Raw genomic sequence first — 21,383 nt, 5'->3', positions numbered from 1 at the left:
CACCGAAGAGGTGTTTTCTGAGATTGCATATCTCAAATACTCACATGATATTTGGCTAGCTTTAGAGGATGCCTACGGGCTTATTACAAGCATCAAGCAGTTTCAGATGGGAGTCGAACTGCATAAGCTTGAGCAAGGGGGAATGTCAGTCACTGCGTATATGCAAAAAGTGAAGTCCATCCTTGATGATCTGGCTGCCTCAGGGAATCCTTACCCTCGACATCTACTACTGTCAGTTCTTTATAAGGGTTTTGGAGAAGAGTATCGCTCCACTGTCCAGAATCTTGTAACTCAGCGCGGTATAAACATCAATTATCAAGAGATTTTGCACAGTTTGAAAACAGTTGAGGGCATGATTCAATCAACCAGAAAGACAACTCTGCTTCAAACCGATGGTGTATCAACACATCGAGAGGCCAATGTGTCCACCATGGAAACAAATCAAGCAAAGAAACAGAATCCAAAGAAGAGAAGAAGTGGCAAGTGCTACAATTGTGGTGATCCAAGTCACTGGGCTGATAAGTGCAAAAGACCAAAGAACAATTTAAGGGCACACTACAATCCTGGACCACAAGCGCACATGGCATGGTAACAACCACCAAATCCATTCATGGGTCCTAATCAGCCGTGGTATCCAGACACAGGAGCAACTAATCACATGACGGCAAATCCGACTCAACTTCATCAAATGCAGCCATATCTAGGATATGATACAGTTCAGTTTGGCAATGGTCAAGGTTTGCAAATTTCTCACTTTGGAAATTCAAATATAAATAATTTGAAAATTAATGATGCCCTACTTGTTCCTAAGCTTACCAAATCTTTACTATCTGTTCAAAAATTTACCCGTGACAACTCATGTTTCTTTGAATTTTGGCCTAACCATTTTCTTGTGAAGGACCAAACAACTGGGGAAATCCTGTTATGGGGCCAGAGTAAAGATGGGCTATATGTGCTTACACCCACCCTGAAGGAGACGCTAGTTGGAGAGAATGTGTCTTTTAAAAGGTGGCATGCACGGCTTGGACATTGTCAGAATCAGACAGTCAGCTCAGTTCTCAAAGGAAACAATCTATCCTCTTCAAAATCAGTTAGCAATTGTTCTTTTTGTCCATTGGGCAAGCTTGCTAGAAGCCCTTTACCCTCTATTAGTCGCTCTAGCACATTTATTTTTTAGAACTTACATCTGGATGTTTGGGGGCCAGCTCCAGTTGTTTCTTATCTTGGTCACCGTTATTTTTTAATAATCATTGATGAATTCACTAGATTTGGATGGGTTTTCTGTTTAAAGAATAAGAGTGATGTTTTTTCAACCTTCTGTGATTTTTATGCCATGATCTCTAATCAGTATAGTGCAAGGGTTAAGAATATTTACTCAGATCTTGTGGGAGAGTTCCAAAAACTACAACCTTTTTTCAAACGGCATGGCATTATACACAAAATTGCATGCCCTCACACTCATGCACAAAATGGTATAGCTGAGAGAAAAATTAGACATGTCGTTGACACCTGCCTTACTTTGTTAGCCAATGCAGCTTTACCTCTCAAATTCTGGAACTATGCCATGATACACAGCATTAGGCTAATCAACTACTTACCCACCAAAATACTGAACAATAATTCACCCTATTTCTTGTTCTACAAGAAACAGCCTGCCTATAAGGCATTACGCATCTTTGGCAGTGGTATCTATCCTCTTCTTCATCCATACAACCAGCACAAATTTGATTTTCGTTCCAAGCTATGTGTCTACATTGGTCCATCAGAAAATCACTCTAGGGATATTTGTCTTGAGTATGCCACCGGACGCATATACATCTGCAAATTTGTGCAGCACAATGAAGAAGTATTTCCTGCATCTGCAGTCACTGCATCATCACCTTCATCTAGCAACTCGGGGGTAAGCACATCGTGTCAACTACCATCTTTACTCGGCCCGTATCCAGGTAATTTCTCTAATCCCAATCCTATATTGTCTACTTCTAACTTAGTTCCATGCTCCCAACCCAACACACCTGTCCACTCTGGACCCCATCCTGGTACCCCAATTACCCCCCTGACTCTGAAGCCACAAACACTGCTCCACTAGCTCCACATCAATGTTTGTCACCAGTGGTCACTACTGCATCAACACCTGTTGCTCAGAATGATCCTAGCACACAAGTTGATGCTGTGAACATCACCACACCGGAAGTACAAAATGCAGTACCTCATGAAGAGAACATCTTGCCACAAACAGAGTCTCCTCCTCCTGAAACTGCACCACCTACTCCTGTTCCAACTGCAAGGCCTAGACCTTGCAATGCACCGCTAATTGGTCCACGTCAACATTATATGCAGCTTCGATAATCGTCTCTTCACTCAAGAGGACGGTTTGAGGGACTTTTAGCTACACATCCAAATGGCACAGTGGATCCCACATGCTTCAGTAAAGCCAACAAACAACCTGAATGGCGTACAACAATGTCTGCAGAGATTCAAGCTCTTCTAGACAATGGCACCTGGCAACTTGTACCGAGACCATATGATCAGCATGTCATCACCTCCAGGTGGCTCTTTTGTACAAAGAAGAAGTCTGATGGAACCATAGATCGTCACAAAGCCCGGTTGGTAGCAAGGGGATTCACTCAAAAAGCTGGGATTGACTACAAAGAAAAATTCAGTTCAGTAATCAAAGCTACAACCATTAGGTCTGTCTTTGCCATTGCAGCAGCAAACAACTGGTTCATCAATCAACTGGATGTCTCTAATGCATTTCTTCATGGAAACTTATCAGAGACAATATATATGGAACAACCGCATGGTTTTCGGGATAGTGACCGGCCAGATCATGTCTGTCTTCTCAAAAAGAGTCTTTATGGATTAAAGCAAGCACCACGAGAATGGTTCACACGCCTTCGAACATTCCTCCTCTCCTTTGGGTACAAAATGTCACAGGCTGACAACTCTCTGTTCATCAGACGCACCGACACTGAAAAGACTTACATTTTGTGCTATATTGATGATATACTCATAACAGGCAACCACCCTGCACACATCACCAACACCATTGCAGCCATTGAACATAGGTTTCCCATTCGCAACCTTGGCAAGGCATAATACTTTCTCGGCATTGAGATCAAATATGAGAAAGATGGCATTCACATGTGTCAGGCCAAGTATGTGGCTGACATCCTAGACAGAGTAAAGATGATTGACTCCAAGCCCACACTAACGCCCATGGCCACCACGCCAACACTTTCAAAGGAGCTAGGCACCAGCTTAACCTCTGGAGATGAATATCGAAGCATTGTGGGAGCACTTCAATATCTAACATTCACTCATCCTGACATTGCATTTGCAGTTAACAAATTATGTCAGTTTCTGCACTGTCCGACTGATGAGCACTGGAAAGGAGTTAAGAGGGTCTTATGCTATATTCAGGGTACATCAGACTTTGGCATAGTCATGTCCGTCCAACCGATACAGCACATCCATTGTTACTCAGATAGTGATTGGGGTGGGTGCCCTGATGATCGACGATCCATGGGTGCCTTTTGTGTCTACCTTGGATCCAGCATTGTATCATGGCAGACCCGCAAGCAACCCATAATAGCCAGATCCTCAACAGAAAATGAATACAAGGCAGTGGCAAATGCCACAGCAGAACTTCTATGGCTCAAATCTCTTCTCTCGGATCTTGGATTTCCCTTACCCACCCCGGTTCAGCTATGGTGTGACAATGTTGGAGCAATTTATCTCACCTCCAATCCAGTCTTTCATGCCCGTACGAAGCACATTGAGCTAGATTATCATTTTGTTCTTGAACAAGTTCACAAAGGTTTTCTCAGTGTCAGATTCATTCCCACCGATGATCAGGTTGCAGACATACTCACCAAGCTACTAGCTCCGGCTCGCTTCACGATGTTATGCTCCCGCCTCTTTGTTCGTGCCCGCCATCGGCTTGAGGGGGGGTGTTAGAGATAATGTTCCTATTATATCTGTAAATAGATTCTTATCTAGTTAGAGTTTCAATCTGTCTATAACCCTAGCTAGGTAGAGTTCTAATACGATTATACTTGTGTATTGTATTCCTATACAAACTACTATTGGCTCACTATAAATACAAGGCCTCTGAGCCATAATCACTAAGGTGATTCAAACCATTAATTGTGTTATTACTTATCTCTCTCTATCTCCATAATCTTCCATATATCAAACTATACATTCAACAACATTATCTGTAACTAGTTTGCTGGTTACTCTGTAATGTAACAAGTACAATATTATATGCTTTTGGTTATTTTTAGAAAATATTATAATATATAAAAATAAATATTATTAATTTATTAGGTATGGGGATTCTCCGAAATCGTATGGGAAGGGATGAGGATGAAAAAATCCCCAAATCATTTAATAGGGATTCCCCAAAACCATCCCGTAAATATTTGGAGACGGAGCGGTAAATGGATACCCGTCCCCGCCCCCGCACCGTTGCCACCCCTAATAGTGACACATTCAAATACAAATTGTGTCCAACATTAATATTCAAATATAAACTTACATATATAAATAATTAACAAATGGTACTCTATTTGGTACTCTTAATTAGTCGTTTCATAATTTTACATTTATTATTTTGTCATTTGTATAAAAAAAAAAATGGGATAAGCTACAAATTATCCATAACGTTTACAGTTAGGAACAACTTTATTCTTAACATTGACAGTCAAGAGTAATTACAAGTTGGATCAATTTAAAAAATAATTCATCAAATTGTCTTATCGGTCATGAATCTTGTCACTACACTTCACATGTGTGTCATTTTGTCGCTCGTTAGTAACAGATCACAAACATATGATTAAACATGAAAAGATTTTAATTATTTTTTAAAAAATAATCTATTTTGTACAAGTTGGACAAAAAAATTTAAATATTTTACCGAATTTAAAAATATCAATCTATAATTCTATTATTAAATCATAAAAATATTTAATTTTTTTTAGAATCAACTAACGTGTAATTGGTGCAGAATAAGGAACAAAATGTCTATGTTTTATAATAATATCTAAAATCGACCTAACTCGTCAATGTTAGAGGTAAAATTGCTCTTGGCTGTCAATGTTATGGTAAAATTTCATTATTTTAGACATTAAAAGTAAAATTGCTCATGCATGCAAACGTTAGGGGTAGTTTTTCACCGTATCTCTAAAAAAAATTACATGAAAACCAATTTAGTTTAGATATGTTAAAGTGCAAATAAATGTGAATAGTTGATAGAGACTACATGTAAATAGTCAATAAATGTAAATTTATTAACTTGTTTAGTATAGGGAAAAACATAACTTAATTTATAGGGATTTAAAATATATGTGAACTAATAAGGAAAATAATAAGGAAGTTCCTAATTTACAGTAAATTAGGATAATTAATTCGAAATTAGCTCAATTTATAGTCTATATTTCCACTATCTGGAATTTTTTTTTTTAAGGAAAGACATAATTTATTATAGGGATTTAAAATATATGTGAACTAATAAGGAAAATAATAAGGAAATTAGCTCAATTTATAGTCTATATTTCCACTATGTGGAATTTTTTTTTTAAAGGAAAGACATAATTTATTATAGGGATTTAAAATAGATGTGAACTAATAAGGAAAACAATGAGAAAATTCCTAATTTACTATTAGGAAAATCTATTGAAATTAGCTCAATTTACGGTCTATATTTCCACTATTTTTTTGAAAGTATATTTCCACTATTATAAATACAAGAAAACACTATTATTTATTCTCTTCTCTCTTTGTTGTGGACTTACAATTTTTTAAATTTGTAAGACATGATGAGTTCTTACATGCTAGATGGTGATTTGTTCTTTGATTGTGTTGAATGCTTTGATTCGGAGTTTGAAATTGGGTTGAGTGAGCCTCAAAGTGTGAAGGAGAGACGAGAAAGTTTTCTATCTAAAATGGGTTTGGCTAAGAGTGATGAGATTACTGAATTGGACAAGATTTCTGAGTGTGATGGGGTTATATCAAACGGTGAAGAGGGGAATTTGGTCTGCTATGATGCAGAGCTTGAAGAGAGACCAATTGTAGATTCTCAATCTGAAGCATCTAAAACTTTGAATGAAGGAAAGCACAAAATCAAGAGTTGGTGCAAGTTTTTCTTACCTAAGAAGAAGCATCACCCATCTGTGGTATCAAAGTCAGAACTTGGAGCAGTGCAGGTGAAACAGAAGAAGAAGGTGTGTAAGGAATTTACAGGTGTGTATATGAGACAAGAGCTTAAGGCTCACAGAGGCGCTATCTCGAGTGTGAAGTTCAGTCCAGATGGAGAGTACTTGGCAACTGGTGGTGAAGATGGGGTTGTACGTATATGGCATGTTACATCAGTAGATGCCCCTCATGAGTCGTTTCCTTTAGAAGGAAATTTGAAAGAAGGCAAGCTGAGCTTTTGGAGAAAAAAGAATATGCATGCATCAGTTATCATTCCTGAGAAGATTTTTCAGATTGAAGACCTACCAATACATGAATTTCGTGGTCATGGCAATGACATTCTGGACTTAGCATGGTCGAATTCCAATGTGAGTTGTTCCTTCTAAATATCTATATATCTCTACATGATTCTATAGCAATTGATTTGTAACTTATATTGAAAAATCATTTTGCAGTGTCTTCTTTCTGCTTCTAAGGATAAAACTGTCCGTCTGTGGCAAGTTGGATACAAGTATTGTATAAATGTTTTCCAGCATAGGGATTATGGTAAATATGATAACCAGCCACTTTCCTTTTTCACTGCTAATATTCTTTGATCTTATTGCAAAGTAAGCAATTTTTATGTGTATTTTCTCTGAATGCAACAGTGACATGTATTCAATTCAATCCAATTGATGAAAACTATTTCATTAGTGGGTCTATTGATGGAAAAGTACGAATTTGGGGAGTGAATGAGAAGAGAGTTGTTGATTGGGTTGATGCAAGAGATGTAACAACTGCTGTATGTTACAATCCAGATGGGAAGGTATGGTATTCTTTGCTTTTTTGTCACACCCAACCCAACCCAACCTTAACTTATGTACTAACAGTAATCTATTTTTGAATGAAAACAGGGCTTTGTTGTTGGTTCAATTATAGGTACTTGCCGCTTCTACAAAGCATCCGGTACATATATAGTTCCATTTGTGTTTTCACTTAAGACTCTCATTTTAAAATAATATGTAAAATTGGACTGACTTGTGCCCTTTTAGAAAATGAGATGGAGCTTGAAGCAGAGATTTGTGTTGGTAGGAAAAAGTCTTTAAGCAAGGGAATCACAGGCATACAGGTTGAAACTTGACACTTGAGACTCTTATTAATGAAGAAAATATGAGCTTAGTTTTGTTCATAATTCATTAACATTTGTTTCATTGGTGCAGTTTTCCGGTGATATACCTGGAAGAGTTATGATCACTTCTAAAGATTCGAGACTTCGAATATTCGATGGATTTGATGTTGTGCAGAAATTTAAAGGTAAAATATTACATTTACATATAGGTAGATAGATGTAATAAAAAACACAAATGATAATATCCATTGCCAAGTAACTAATCAATGCAACCACAAGCCAAGTTTCTTAGGCAAATAAAACCCTAACATGGGGTAATTCCAATTTCATTAACAACTAAATAAAATAGAGAGAATAAGTAAGACAATTTCGGGGGTGTTTGGTATTCTATTGGGATAGGGATAGGGATAGGGATAAAGGTTGACATAGGGACAAGGATAAATGGTTGGGATAAGGATAAAAATATGATAGTCGAGAATTATTATTCAATGTTTGGCACATGAGATAGGGATGGGTATAAAATAATATATTTTACTATTTTAACCTTATTTAAACTACATAACATTAATTTGAGGGATAAGATGGACTTTTCCATCATATTAAAATCGCAGGAGCTTATCTCACATCCTTATACTATCCCTCTCCCGGGTATAGGATGTGAGGGATAACCTCATCCGTCTCACTCTTCTATCTCCCAAACAAATACGGGATAACTTATCTCGTGTTTTTTTTATCTCATCCCGCTTTCTATATCCCTCCTAACAAACACCCCGTTTGATCTTAACGATTTGGGGATTTCGAAATTCCTTTCCTCTATCTCTGCTTTTCTCGATATTATATAATTTAGTGTCTTGGAGTTTTGATACATACATCCATTGATGCAGGTCTAACCAAGTCTGGGAGTCAAATGTCAGCTTGCTTTACTTCAACAGGGAGACATATAGCATCAGTTGGTGAAGACTGCCGTGTTTATCTCTGGGATTACGATCCATCATCTAAACACGGAAAAAAATCAGTTAGATCTTGCGAGCATTTTTTCTTTGAAGGCATATCTGCTGCAATACCTTGGTCTGGTAGAATGCAAATGGAGGACAGTTCATGTGCATCCCCAAGGAGACTTGGGAATTGTTTCTCATTCAGAGGAAGAAGCTCTGCAACATCGCCCAAACATGCTTCTCTACCAGATTCTTGGGGGCTTGTCATTGTTACAGCAGGATTCGATGGAACTATCAGAACTTTCCATAATTACGGCTTGCCTTTAGCCGGAAAATAGTACTATTCGATGACCAGTTCTCAACTGTCTCCTCTCTGCCTGCCTGGTATGTTCTTCTGTGGTTATCGATGCTAATCCGGGTTTTGTTCTGCTACATGGAGAAAACATTGTTCGGGAACTGCAATCATATAATGATTATCAATGATGGAGACATTTTTCAAAAGAAACGAGTATGATGAAGCTTTGAAAGTGTTTCATACAATGAGAGTGAACAGAATGGATGATTTGGGACTATCTACATACAGGCTTGTAATCAATTGGATGTGTAAAAAGGGGGAAAATCGCGCAAGCAAAGATGGTGTTCGACGAAATGCCCGAGAGAAAAATCAAAGCAGATAACCTAACTTTGGGGCATCAAGAGGGAGAGTCAATGAATCATATAGAGTAATGGAGGGGATTGAGAATCCAGATATAAGTGTATACCATGGTTTGATTAAAGGACTATTGAAATTGAGAAGAGCAAGTGAAGCTACTACACAAGTTTTTAGGGAGATGATAAAGAGAGGATGTGAACCTAAAATGCACACATATATAATGCTATTGCTGATGAGAGGGAGAAAAGAAAGAGACCTAATCGTGAATTTTGATACAATATTTGTTGGTGGTTTGGTAGAGGGGAGCTTTGGCGCAATGGTAAACGTTGTTGTCGTGTGATCAAGAGGTCACGGGTTCGAGTCTTAGGAGCGGCCTCTTGCCAAATAAATTGGCAGGGGAAGGCTTGCCCCAGTACACCCTTGTGGTGGAACCCCTCTCCGGACCCTCGCTCAACGAGGACGCGTAGTGCGACCGGACGCAGGGCCGAACTCGATCTCCAATTCCGGGAAGAAAATAACAATAATTATATTTGCTGATGTAACTCCTGTAGGAGCACAATGTGACCATGTCGGATATGATAGACAAATTGAATATCAAGTTCAGGAATATCAGAATTTTTCTTCTACAAATATGGTACATTCTATGACGGAGCCTGTCGGGGAACAACTGGTGCCAACTCGAATACGGGCAAATTACACACAAGATTGAGGAACATCAGAATTTCACAGACATGATGACTTGTAATTTTATTTTTCTTTTATTATTTAGGGGGCGTTTGTTTTGAGGGTTTTAGGAAAGGGTAAAGGAAAGAGAAACATTCATTCCGTTTGTTGGTGTTTGTTTTATCAATTCAATCATTCCCTTTATCCGTTTTCAGTTTTTGGTTTACCGCTAACTCCTCTAATCTCATTCCCCCCAACTCCTTAATGTTTTCCCTTCCCTTTCTCCTCTCTTACTAATTTGAAAATTTACCCTTTTTGTAAAAGTCTACTTTAGTCTCTATTTTACTTTTTTATTTTTATTTTAGTTGATATACTTATTTACTTTTACTTCTTTTATTCTTGAGTTAATTTCACTTTTGATCCTTTTTAATTTCACTTTTGATCCTTTTACTTATATATTTTTAATTTTTTTCCTTAAAAAATATTTTTAACTAAATTTTACTTTTTTATTTTTATTTTGATCATTATACTTATTTATTTATATTTTTTTAACCCTAGACTAATTTCACTTTTGATCCTTATACTTATTTGTTTTTACTTTTTTACCCTAAAAAATAGTTTTGACTAAATTTTTTTCTTTTTCATATTATTCAATTTTAGTATTATTTTTAATTATTTTTAATTTATTGTTTTCTCTTTAAAATAGAATGTTTATGCATTTTTTACGATTAATTTATGATACATACACATGAATGTATGGAAATTGTTGTTAAAAACACAACTTTAGTTTATTAGCTCATTTGAACCAAACAGCCGCAAAGGGAATTAGAGGAATATCATTCCCTTTGTGGAACTGAAACAAAAAGACAAGGGAATTCAGGATCATTCCATTCCTTTCTCCTTATTTCCCTTTCTTGATTTCATTCTGTTATACTTACGCGACCCAAACGCCCCCTTAGAGTTTTTCTTTCCTTCCTTTGCTTTATAGGGTACTTTGATAATCACTTAGGTCTTATTTGGTACGTTGTAATGCAATATAATCTAATCGATGTTGTAATGGAATTAAAGTTGGAATGTAATGAAATGTAATACTGATTCCATTTAAATGTTCTGTTGGCCAATTTAAAGAAATTGGTGAAATATAATTATTATTACAATACTAATGTTTGTTTCACCAAATATAGTTAAAAATTTCAATTATTCTCAAATTTTCATATGCAGAGGAACATCATCCATATATGATGGTTAAAAACTTGTTAGTTTTTATTCGTTTTTTTCCGTTTTTCCGTTTTCACGTTTTTCTTGTTTTGTATTTTTTGTGTTTTTTGTGTTTTTAGTTTTCACACCTTTTTCGTTTTCCGTTTTCCGTTTTTGCATTTTCACGATTGCCGTACCTTTCGCGTTTTTTCTCATTTTTTCATTTTTTCGTGTTTCATGTTTTTTCTCATTTTTCTTTTTTTTTCTATTTTTCGTGTTTTCGTGTTTTCTGTTTTCTGTTTTCGAATTTTTCATGTTTTTCTCATTTTATGTTTTACCGTTTAATAAGAATTGTGGATAATAAATATAGATAATAAAAATGTATATTTTGGCTAGTCGTAATGAGAATTCATGCATATTTTTTTTATGTAATCCCCGTGATATAAATTTGTACAGAAAAATTGAGTGATGTAACTGTGATTTCATTACGATAAAAACAATAGACTAATCCAAATATGATAATGAACATCCATTATAATGGGCATTCCATTATAATGTTCATTACAGCGTACCAAACGGGACCTTAGTATAAAATCAATCGACACATTAAAATTTTAATATTAATATTTGGTTTTTTGTGGTGTACATTTGTAGAAGTATTTTGTGTTTTTAAACTAGTATAGAAAACCCTTTTGATTTTAAGGGAAATTTATTAAAAAAAAAAAATTACAAAAGGAAGGCTTAAAAAAGAGCCCAAACAAGCCAATCTGGTTGGGATTCCCACTGGGCTAGGTCCGTATTTCAAAAAAAAAGCCCAAACAAAATAAAAAGAAAAAACGGATCTCGCGTATCCCTACTCACACCTTTATGGTCCTCGGACAGAATATCCAGGATACATGTAGGAGGCACACCACACTCGTGATGACCCAAAGGAAGATTTTCTGCGTAATTCGCCATCTAATCAGCTGCACAGTTTTCTTCTCTATAAGTATGAACAAACCTGATCTCCCACGATCTGTCACACAGCTTATGACACTGAAAATTGAGTGAAGAAAAAAGGTGAGAGGCAGCAACCCTTTGAGACATTAGACTGAGCACCACTTTGGAGTCTAATTCCAGATGACACGCCTCATGCCTTTCCCCCAAGCAAGCTTCATAATAAAATAAAGACCCCAAAGCTCCGCAAGAAAAACTGTACAAATATCGATGTTAGCTGCAAAACCTCCAAGCCAAGCACCATGACAGTCACAGATAAGTCCCTCAGCAGAGGCAAAGCCCGAGTTCCCCTTGCGCGCCCCATCCGCATTGAGCTTAACCCAATTCTAACTCGGTGGAGTCCAATTAATCCAAGCGAGCATCCGAGCACCACGAGAAAAAGTCTGCATGAGTGTATAGGCAGTAGCAAAATCTTTAGCTTGCCTTAAAATGAAATCAACCCCAGCCACATTAGGCCTCGCCCCATTAAAGATGACATCGTTACGCCATCCCCAAATCCACCATAAGCTAGTTATGAAAATAGACAGCCAGCTCACATCGTTAAAATTCTTTAAAACTTGTTAGAATTATAACTTTTATGTATATTATTATTTAAATTTCAATATATATATATATATATATATATATATATATATATATTAGAAGGGTAAATAATTTATTAGTTCCTATCTTTTTACGCAACATTGTTTAGTCCTCTTATTTTAAAAAAACACATTATAATATGCTTATCTTTTGTCATCGTATACCCTTTGGTCCTTTTGTTTTTTTTTTAAAAAGATTTTTAACCAAACATATTTTATCTTTCAGAACAGTCATATTGCAACACAAAATTGTCTTGTTACTTTGCTATTTTCTGCATGCATGTTTATACCGAATATAATGGTTAAAAATCTGAAAGAAATAGACAGAATGAACAAAAGTTTAATACGAGAAAGATAGGGAAATTAAAAAGGAAGTTGTAAGCTTATTCTATGAACATCAATTCAATAGCATCCTGCTCAAACACATACTTGAAAAAAAGCATTCATGTGTCAATACTCTAATTATCTATGCCTGCCTCAAGATGATTAATGAAACTATATTATTCAAATTTACATTTGCAAGAACAATAAGAACAATAACTACCATGTCTACAAAACCTGAAAACAAAAGTTGTCTGTACAGCAAAAAGTTTGACCGTTTCCGATTTCCGACTGCCGTTCTAAAAAAATTAATCACAACGGTAATAAGTAGAATATGTCGGACACTTGCTGAATTGAATGCTCCGAATCACTTATTGTGTTGTTTTGCTTTAGAAAGAGTTTTAATCAGACCTTTTGCAATCTTCCAGAACCAAATGACATTCATCACCGACAACGTGGGAGGCACCGTGAGTATGCTGTAAAAGCCCAACGGAAAGATTTTCTTCACCTGAAACAATGAAAACAAAAACGAAAACGTGATGCACATGAATGTAAATGCCATAGGCTTATGGAGGATTGTGAATCCAGAAAAGTAATCTTTCCATTGCATTTGTTCATACAATGGAAGGAAAATGGAACAAATTATATCGAAAGAACAAATTACTTAACCAATCAAGCAAATAATTATCGTTTTTTAAGCACGGGCTTATCAATTAGCTCTAATTTGATAAGCACAGAGATGCACCAATTGTAACTAGTTTCCAGATCACGCTTAAAACCCTTACTGATCATGTTTTTGAAGCAAACTAGCTTCTGACTTGCTGTATATTGGCCTTCATTTTTTCAGTTCAAACATCGGAAGTAAAACGTAAATGCACCACTGACCTGATCAAAGTGTATGAACATGTGCGTGAAGAAGATAATGAACAAAATAATCCTTGCAACCTACACATTGATAAGTCATTGTCACAATCATCAGTTGTAATAGATAATTGTGGTATAACGAAGAATGCAATATTATTCCAGCAAAATGTAAAGGTTAATAGTTGTTCCAAATTCGGAAACTATCTTCGTTAATTCCCATTGAAGCACTCAACGTAAGCATTAAATTACTATGAATTGAACCTACAGGTATCGCGCAGAAGAATGTACAATGCCTCAGGAGGCTACCTCAATTAAATCCAAAAACAGTAATAAAATGTTAAACCATCTCCTCGTGGTAGCAGAGAAAACAAAAATTTCCTATCCTACCTATACAAGCAAGAACTAATAACCTCCCACAAAACACAGTCCCAAAGAGAAGTTAGGGCTCTAGTGCATATATCAATAATTTTTCTTCCTTTTCAAAGACGGAGCCAGAAAACCATTACTCTTGCGAACAAGGGTGGTAAGTGAAGTTTATAAAACATGCCAAAGAAACAATATCATAATTATCAAGTCCAAAAAAATCTAATCCTGCAAATATTCAAAATAAAATTTTACCAAAGTCTAGATTGCCTTAGGCAATCAAATGAGTTTAAGACCACAATTGACACTCAAGCAAAATTAAGTAATAGAAGGAAAAACACACGCGCACACAGAGATAGCAATAGAAGGAAAATAAGTTTTTCGTTTTGTTTTGTAAGGCGAGAATAACTAAAGATAGAAATTTCATTTCCTTTCCACTTTCTCAATTAAGCTCAGAGAAAATTTTATACTTCTCAATTACCTTATTTGTCAACAATAACCAAATGATCTTTTGTCTTGGTGGCAAGCAAATCTAAGAATAATTTCACTAATAACGATTTTCGCTTCCCTCAACACAGGAAGAAGAAAAAGAAGAAAAATCAAGTTTACTCTATCTTGCAAGAAAATCCTTAATTCTTAATTTTCTTATTAGTCATCTATGCCCATACAATGACAACCTAGTGATTGCAAATTACTAAAAATATTGGAGGGCAATGCACCAAGACAGAATATTATTTTTATTAAGTAGATGAATTTCCCAAGCTATGTGCAAATATTCCAAGTCAACAAAATAACTACGAAGTCAGTAACTAGACAGTACCAACCACCCGAGGAACAAAAGGACTCCATTGCAAACATACAAAAAGGAACTTTTCTGACCAGCAACATCCAGGTACCTGAATATAAATATAGCATAATAATCAGTCCAAATGTACGACACTACAACCAACATTATGCTGAACTCAGAAAAGTATCATTGTAACTTTACCATCTTAGATTTACGAAAGGAGTGGTGCTCTCAGTGAAGAGAACCATTAGTATGTAGATCTGTGCTTGACCACTATAGAGAGCAAGAATTATTGAATACATAGATAATCCATGGTGCAGGACCTAAAAGAAATTAAACAAAAAGACAGAATCGATAAACTGGCTCATATAAACTTCTGAGAGTAAAATCAGGCATATTCAACGTCAACTTAACTTGATGGTTCACAAAATACTTTTAATCAATCATAAGCTTAATCCCATGATGCTTTAACTAAAACAATTTTCTCAAATGGAAGTTGAAGTAATACGACACGTCAAGACTTAATTTATAATAATAATAATAATAATAATAATAACAAACAAAAATAGATAAGAGTAGATAGTACGAGATCTCAAAATAACCATAAGAACGCAGAGCAAGTGTTACTTACATACTCCAGACCGCCTAAAGCTGGCAAATACCAAATTATCATTGCCAGGTCCGACAGAAAATAGCCAATGGAGAACTGTACAAAATTACAGAAGGGAAGAAAATGATAAAAATGACTACATGTGTAACAAGCTGAGAAAAATATCAAAAGCTTGTTAGGCAAACACATTCACGAAAAACAGAGTGAGCTAATTGCTCTGGTTAAACAAATGAAGCAAAAGACACAGAATAAGGAAAATTCATATATATTAGAATTGATGAACCTATTCTTACTAAAACTACAACTTTTCCATAGTTTCTGGGCATGCTGAACTGTAACCATTCAGAATATTGTTGTAAGAAGATTTCTTAACTACAAATCAACCAAAGTTGCAGGCGACGTATTTGACAAAACAAAACACACTACAGAGGGTCGCATGAACTATGTTTTAATAAAGCAGTAAAACTAACATTAGCTAACTGTAACATATGTGAATAAGCTGGAATCATCAACGAGTATCTCAGGCACTTACCTCAGTGCCCCATCCCACATCCTAATGAGAAGTACAAATAAGTTTAAAATTGGGCAGTCGTGATACTAGTAATACCTCCACCTTTAATGTTAGAATAGCAATCCACAAAGAAAAAATAGCTTGTCCAGTTCTATGTTACCTTTAGCTTAAATCAAGTTTAAGCTAAAAAGACAGCACAGAAAAAACTCTATTTATCTAAAAAAAAATTAATAGATAAGGAATAAACATGGTAATTGCCACATTGTAGTTACAAAAATTTAGCCGTTCAAATGTAACAGATTATATATATATATATATATATATATATATATATATATATATAAGTAATCAGTTTATCCATATGTTCTTGTCGTGTACACACAACATGCCTATCCTTTTATTTTTCCACACCTCCTAATGACAAACATTTCTAACTCCATCAGTGACTCTACACGAACAGTAATGTGCAGCAAAAGAAAGCTCATTAGTATGAGATTTCATCCATAGAGTTATTAAGAACATTTAATGATTGGCTACATTACTGTGGCAGATCATATGCACAGCATGCTCTTACAAAAATATTAAATTTCTGTGTAATAAAGGGATGATAGCATATCATGAAGTTCGAATCATTTTCATGCTCAATTTCAGAAAAATGCAAAATGTTAAATAATTACTCAAAAGCAAAATATATGAGAATGAAACCTTAATAAGTTTTTTGCTAGAGCACCTTACCCCCAAGAGAGAGTTTGAGAAATCTGAGTTTCTATTAACGATCAGTTCATCTTGAGAATCCTCCTTGAAAAGACTTGATAACAACAGGAGGTAGAAAGAAGCTGAAGCTACAATAAGAGCATGGACGGTAGAGAACCCCCTGGAAAATTGAAGCAATCAATATTTTGCTCAAATAGACCCTGAACATAATTTTAGATGATTTTCATGAAAATATAAAGCAAAAAGCAATTGATGAAAGAAACAATATACCGATTGTTCCATTCAATTTTTTTAGCTTTGCTGAGTTTCCCATATTCTTGAAAACAGAAACTGCTAACAAAACCTGTCAATTTATAAACCTTCAAAAAACATACTGAACTAAATTAGAAGTTAGTTTAACTGTGAAATACAAAAAAAAAGGAAAAAAAAAAAAAAAAAGTGTTAATATTCGTTAAGTGCATCATTATTCATTTCAGTAATGGACAAACAGAAAATTGGAGAGAAAACAAACCAACTGTACAAAATTGCAAACCACTATTCATATCATTTTTTAAGCAATTCAAACCAACCATTTTACATTCTAACTTTACCACAGATGCATGAAATTTCTACTCTAAGATCCGGTGGTAGAAATATTGGCACATAAGTCAACATTAATATCCAATAATGAGAATTGCAATGAACTACTCAAACAAGTGAAGTTATTATATGTGGCTGAACCACACTGCGCAATTAATAATCCCCATTACAAGGTAAAGTTATACCATGGGACGTTTATAATCACTTTTATCCACTCAACCCTCTCAATGTGTAATGACCCGGTCCGGAGTGGGTGGCGCCGGGGTAGAAGGCCTGAGCAAGGAGCGGCCCTAAGGGATGGCGATGGGGGCAGGAATGAACTGAATCCCACATCGGAAATGGAGAGAGAGTGATTGGGGCTTATTAGTAAGATGTGAATCCAGTACATGCAGCCGCGTTTTAAAGCCGTGAGGCCCAAGGTGTTGGATTTGGGCCAGAGCGGACAGTATCTACATGGTATTGGACCAGGGTGTTACACAATGTTCATTTAATGTCTTAAACCTAGTTAAAATCAAAGCCTGCAACCAGCCATCCTAGGATCAAATGCACTTAAAATGAAACATTGAAATAACAAGACCTACTTACAACAAGTTCAAAAAGATAAAATAGCTTGTTTCTCACAATAAGGCACGGCAAAAACTTATCCTGTAATAGTTTAGGCTAAAAACTTGTTCCCCTTGTTTGAAAACCTTTTACCTTGACGGACATTAGAGGAGTTCAATTCAACTGAATTTCATTCTCATCAAGTCCCTTGTGTGGAAGGAAACCAAAATCAAAACATTCAATTATATTCTTAAGAAAACAAGCTAATCTGAGAGAATTGTATAAGTATATCAAATGGAAGTTCAATTGAACTACTTTCCTATTAAACGTTTTCTTCCAAACAATGCTAATGCCATTTAACTTCATTATATATGCTACAAGCTTGCAAGATTATACCGTATTTAACACCCATACTTACAATCATACACATGATGATACCAGACAAGACTGGTGCCAGCCAGGTTGGGCTAACAGTAGCTGGATGTGAAGGCAAATCCATATTGCTTTTGCTGGGACAAAAACTACAGGAAACAGAGGACTCAGTCTAATTCAATGAGTAAGCATACTTCTTGATTACAATTCTAAAATCCTCAAAACAATATAACCAATATAACCAATGAAATCAGTAAAGCATAAAAGGAAAATTGTGAACAACATTGTTATTAACTCGGACGAAACAGAAAAACAAGAAAGCTGAACAACGGCTACGAATGAATGTAATCCAAAATCCAGTCGAAAATACGGGATAACTTAACCAATTCAACATGAATAACGTGACCGCCATTAATGTAGATGCTCTTGTCAACAAAAATAGTAACTCAAACACTAATCAGCCACAAAATAACAAGAATTGACGGAGTACAGAGAAGAAGAGGCAAAAGGTGTACTTACAGTCAGTGGAAAAGAAGGAAGAAAGCAGTAGAAACTCCTCGGTCGCTCAGTTGATGAAACAAAATAATGAGAAGAAGAAGGGGGAAAAGGGACAGGCGAGTGAGGGAGCAGAAGAATTAATGGATTGAAATGAAATTGAGGAGTAGAAGTTAATGAGGAGGAGAAGAAATTGGTCAGTTGCTGACCTCTTCCTTCATTTTCACCATTAAATTCCCACACCAAACCCTCTTTCTTGTTCTCCTCTCCTTCTTCTTCTTCTTCTTTCTCAGCTCTCTTTGGTTTGCAGTTAGTTACCCACAGCTTTTTATTATTCCCTAGTGTTTTGCAGCCTTTTATTTAAGAAAATAAATATAATATTCTTATCTGATATGATATTATATTCATCATCAAATTTGACTAGGTGTATTCAAATTTTAAAATATAAATAGAATAGAATTGTCAATATAAGAGAGATTTTACAGTCAATATCATACAATAAAATATTAATATTCACGGTGTCTTCTATAGTTACTTTACTTTGACAAAATACCATTATTTTATGTGTTTCCATCATTAAATGATGGGATATAAAATTAATTTAATGTTAAAAACACACAAATTAAAGCTTACTTTGTAAAAAACAAAATAAGCATAGTCTTTACCTAAATTATATAAAAATTTAGACTCCAATGCAAACTTCTTGTTACTTTTAACCTTTTGGTTGTAACTAGATCTATTCATGGACTGGACCGGGCTGTGCTTGTGCCGGGTCTAAGCGGACTTGTCATATAATTGCTTTGTCCAAATCCAACTTAGCCTGTACTATATTTACATCGGGTTCGAACCGGGCTGGGCCAAGCTAAAAGAACTAATTCTCAAGCCCAATCCGGTCCGGCCCAATTAATCTTTGTATTTTTTTTAAATTAAAATTAAACTAAAAAATTATACTATAAATATAAATAATAAAATACAATGAACTAAACTTTAGAAGATTACTCCAATAAAGATCAATTAACGCAATCCTTTTTTTTTTGAAACAAAAGGTATTCATTCCTTAATCCAAATCAGCAACAATAGTCTCCTGCAACCAATCCGGTGCAGAAAAAGATATGAACTCGCTAGCATTGGACAGGGCATGTCGTGCAACAACATGAGCACCCCTGTTCGCTAGGCGTGGGGAAAAAGACACTTTATAATCGTGTCGACTACCTAACAAGACCTTACAATCCTGAATAATTGACCCATAAACAGACAAGTCTGGATCAACAGATTTGAGACTATTAACCACTATCAACGAGTCACTTTCAAACAAAACATTAACACAATTAAGATAGGCACACCATTGCAATGCATCTCGTAGAGCTAACGCTTCAGCTTCCCTAATATCATCGATAATTGGGACAAGGCGACTACGACAAGCCATGAAGGACCCATCGGAGGATCTAAGTAGAGCTCCCACCCCACTTCGAAACTCGGCTTGAAAAGTAGCCGCATCACAATTGCATTTGACAAATCCCAAAGGGGGGCGAGACCAACTGATATTTCGTACCTGTATTGTAGTCGCCCCCGTCGGTTGCCCGTGATGGTGAGGAGCAATGTCTGCCGTTGCGTTTGGCGTCGGCCGAGGCTGGTGGTGGCTGTTTGCGTCGGCAGTAATGGTGGTGGGCGGTAGGCACTGCGCAGCAAGGCGAACGGGTATTCCGGCACTCGCCCTAGGCACTATGGTTGCGCAGTTTGGAGCGGTTGCAACATCGATGTGATCCGTTGTGGGTGTGGAAAGATGGCGGACAGCAAATGGAGAGTTCTTCAATTGAGCCTGACGCCACCCCGTAAGGTAGTCATTCGCAAGAGAGATCGCCGTTTCTGGTAATTGGACTTTGCTCTCCCACACTATCTGATTCCTTTGGTTCCAAATCACCCAGAGCGTCATTGCCACCTTGGTTATGGTGACTTGGTCATTAGACAGCAGTACCTGTAAAATAGAACCCGTTAGATAATCAGGTTGGAATACATCCGTATTGATCCCGGATAGGTTCCAACATTCCTGGGCGTATACACAATCCACAAAGAGGTGATGGTCATGCTCAGTATCCGAATGACAGAAGGGACACTGTGTTGGGATTGACAACCCCCTCCCTGCCAATCTATGTCTAGTAGCCACACAACCCGAGGCCAACTTCCATATGAACATTCTAACTTTTGGGGGAACATGCATCTTCCATATACTACTCCATCCATCATCCTGAATCATACCACCATAATCACCACAAAGAGCTCTATAACCCGATTTACTTGTGTACATGCCATTTTTGGTAAAATTCCACATTGGTCCATCTTCTACTTCTCGAATCGGCAATAACATCCTACACACAATTCTGGCATCTACCTCAGTCAACAAATCCTCAACATTCCCTCTATCCCAGATCTTCCTACCTTGAATAAACAGGTCGGCCACTTTTGTCTCAGCCTGCTGCATGACTGCATCTCCCTGCACCATAAATGGAGCAACAGTGTTTACCCAAGGGTCCTTCCATACATATATCGACTTTCCATCCCCAATTCTCCAACGCACTCCCAATCTTAACACCTCAATGGCTCTCCAAACACTCCCCCAAACAAAACTAGGATTATTGCCCAATTTGGAGGAAAGAAATGGGTCTCTAGGGAAATATTTAGCTTTGAACATTCTACCCACTAAAGAATTTGGAGTAACCATAAACTTCCAAGCCTGTTTGCCTAATAATGCAAGATTGAATTTTTGGAGGCTCCTAAAGCCCAAGCCTCCCTCTCTCTTATCCCTGCAAAGCCTATCCCAGCTCTGCCAATGGATCGATCTCCTACCTCCCGGTTTCATACCCCACCAAAAGGAATTCATAATCTTCTCCAAATCA

At 36.4% G+C, this 21,383-nt stretch overlaps 2 protein-coding genes across 3 annotated transcripts; one reads left to right on the top strand and one right to left on the bottom strand.

Moving 5' to 3' along the window:
- Positions 1-5,819: 5,819 nt before the first annotated feature.
- Positions 5,820-9,780, top strand: LOC136236003 (uncharacterized WD repeat-containing protein C3H5.08c-like). Its single transcript, XM_066026127.1, has 7 exons — positions 5,820-6,566; positions 6,654-6,744; positions 6,846-7,003; positions 7,092-7,143; positions 7,230-7,306; positions 7,398-7,491; positions 8,191-9,780. The coding sequence occupies exons 1-7, from the start codon at positions 5,820-5,822 to the stop codon at positions 8,577-8,579; spliced, it is 1,608 nt and encodes a 535-aa protein (XP_065882199.1). The 3' UTR covers positions 8,580-9,780.
- A 3,002-nt stretch (positions 9,781-12,782) lies between these two features.
- On the bottom strand, positions 12,783-18,654 carry LOC136200902 (uncharacterized). 2 transcript variants are annotated; one of them, XM_065991407.1, is made up of 9 exons: positions 18,514-18,654; positions 18,041-18,143; positions 16,771-16,859; positions 16,522-16,660; positions 15,297-15,371; positions 14,867-14,988; positions 14,699-14,774; positions 13,537-13,596; positions 12,783-13,159 (listed from the first exon to the last, which is right to left on the bottom strand). In XM_065991407.1, exons 2-9 carry the CDS (start codon positions 18,119-18,121, stop codon positions 13,019-13,021), a joined length of 783 nt encoding a protein of 260 aa, XP_065847479.1. In that variant the 5' UTR covers positions 18,122-18,143; positions 18,514-18,654; the 3' UTR covers positions 12,783-13,018. The 2 variants fall into 2 exon arrangements, with proteins under 2 accessions (XP_065847479.1, XP_065847480.1); XM_065991408.1 differs by having other exon boundaries at positions 13,022-13,159; positions 14,703-14,774.
- Between the last annotated feature and the right edge of the window lie 2,729 nt (positions 18,655-21,383).

Source organism: Euphorbia lathyris, chromosome 7 (genome assembly GCF_963576675.1).
Source record: "Euphorbia lathyris chromosome 7, ddEupLath1.1, whole genome shotgun sequence".
Taxonomy (NCBI): domain Eukaryota; kingdom Viridiplantae; phylum Streptophyta; class Magnoliopsida; order Malpighiales; family Euphorbiaceae; genus Euphorbia; species Euphorbia lathyris.
The sequence above is the reverse complement of the archived record's forward strand: the minus strand, read 5'-3'. Positions and strand labels throughout refer to the sequence as shown.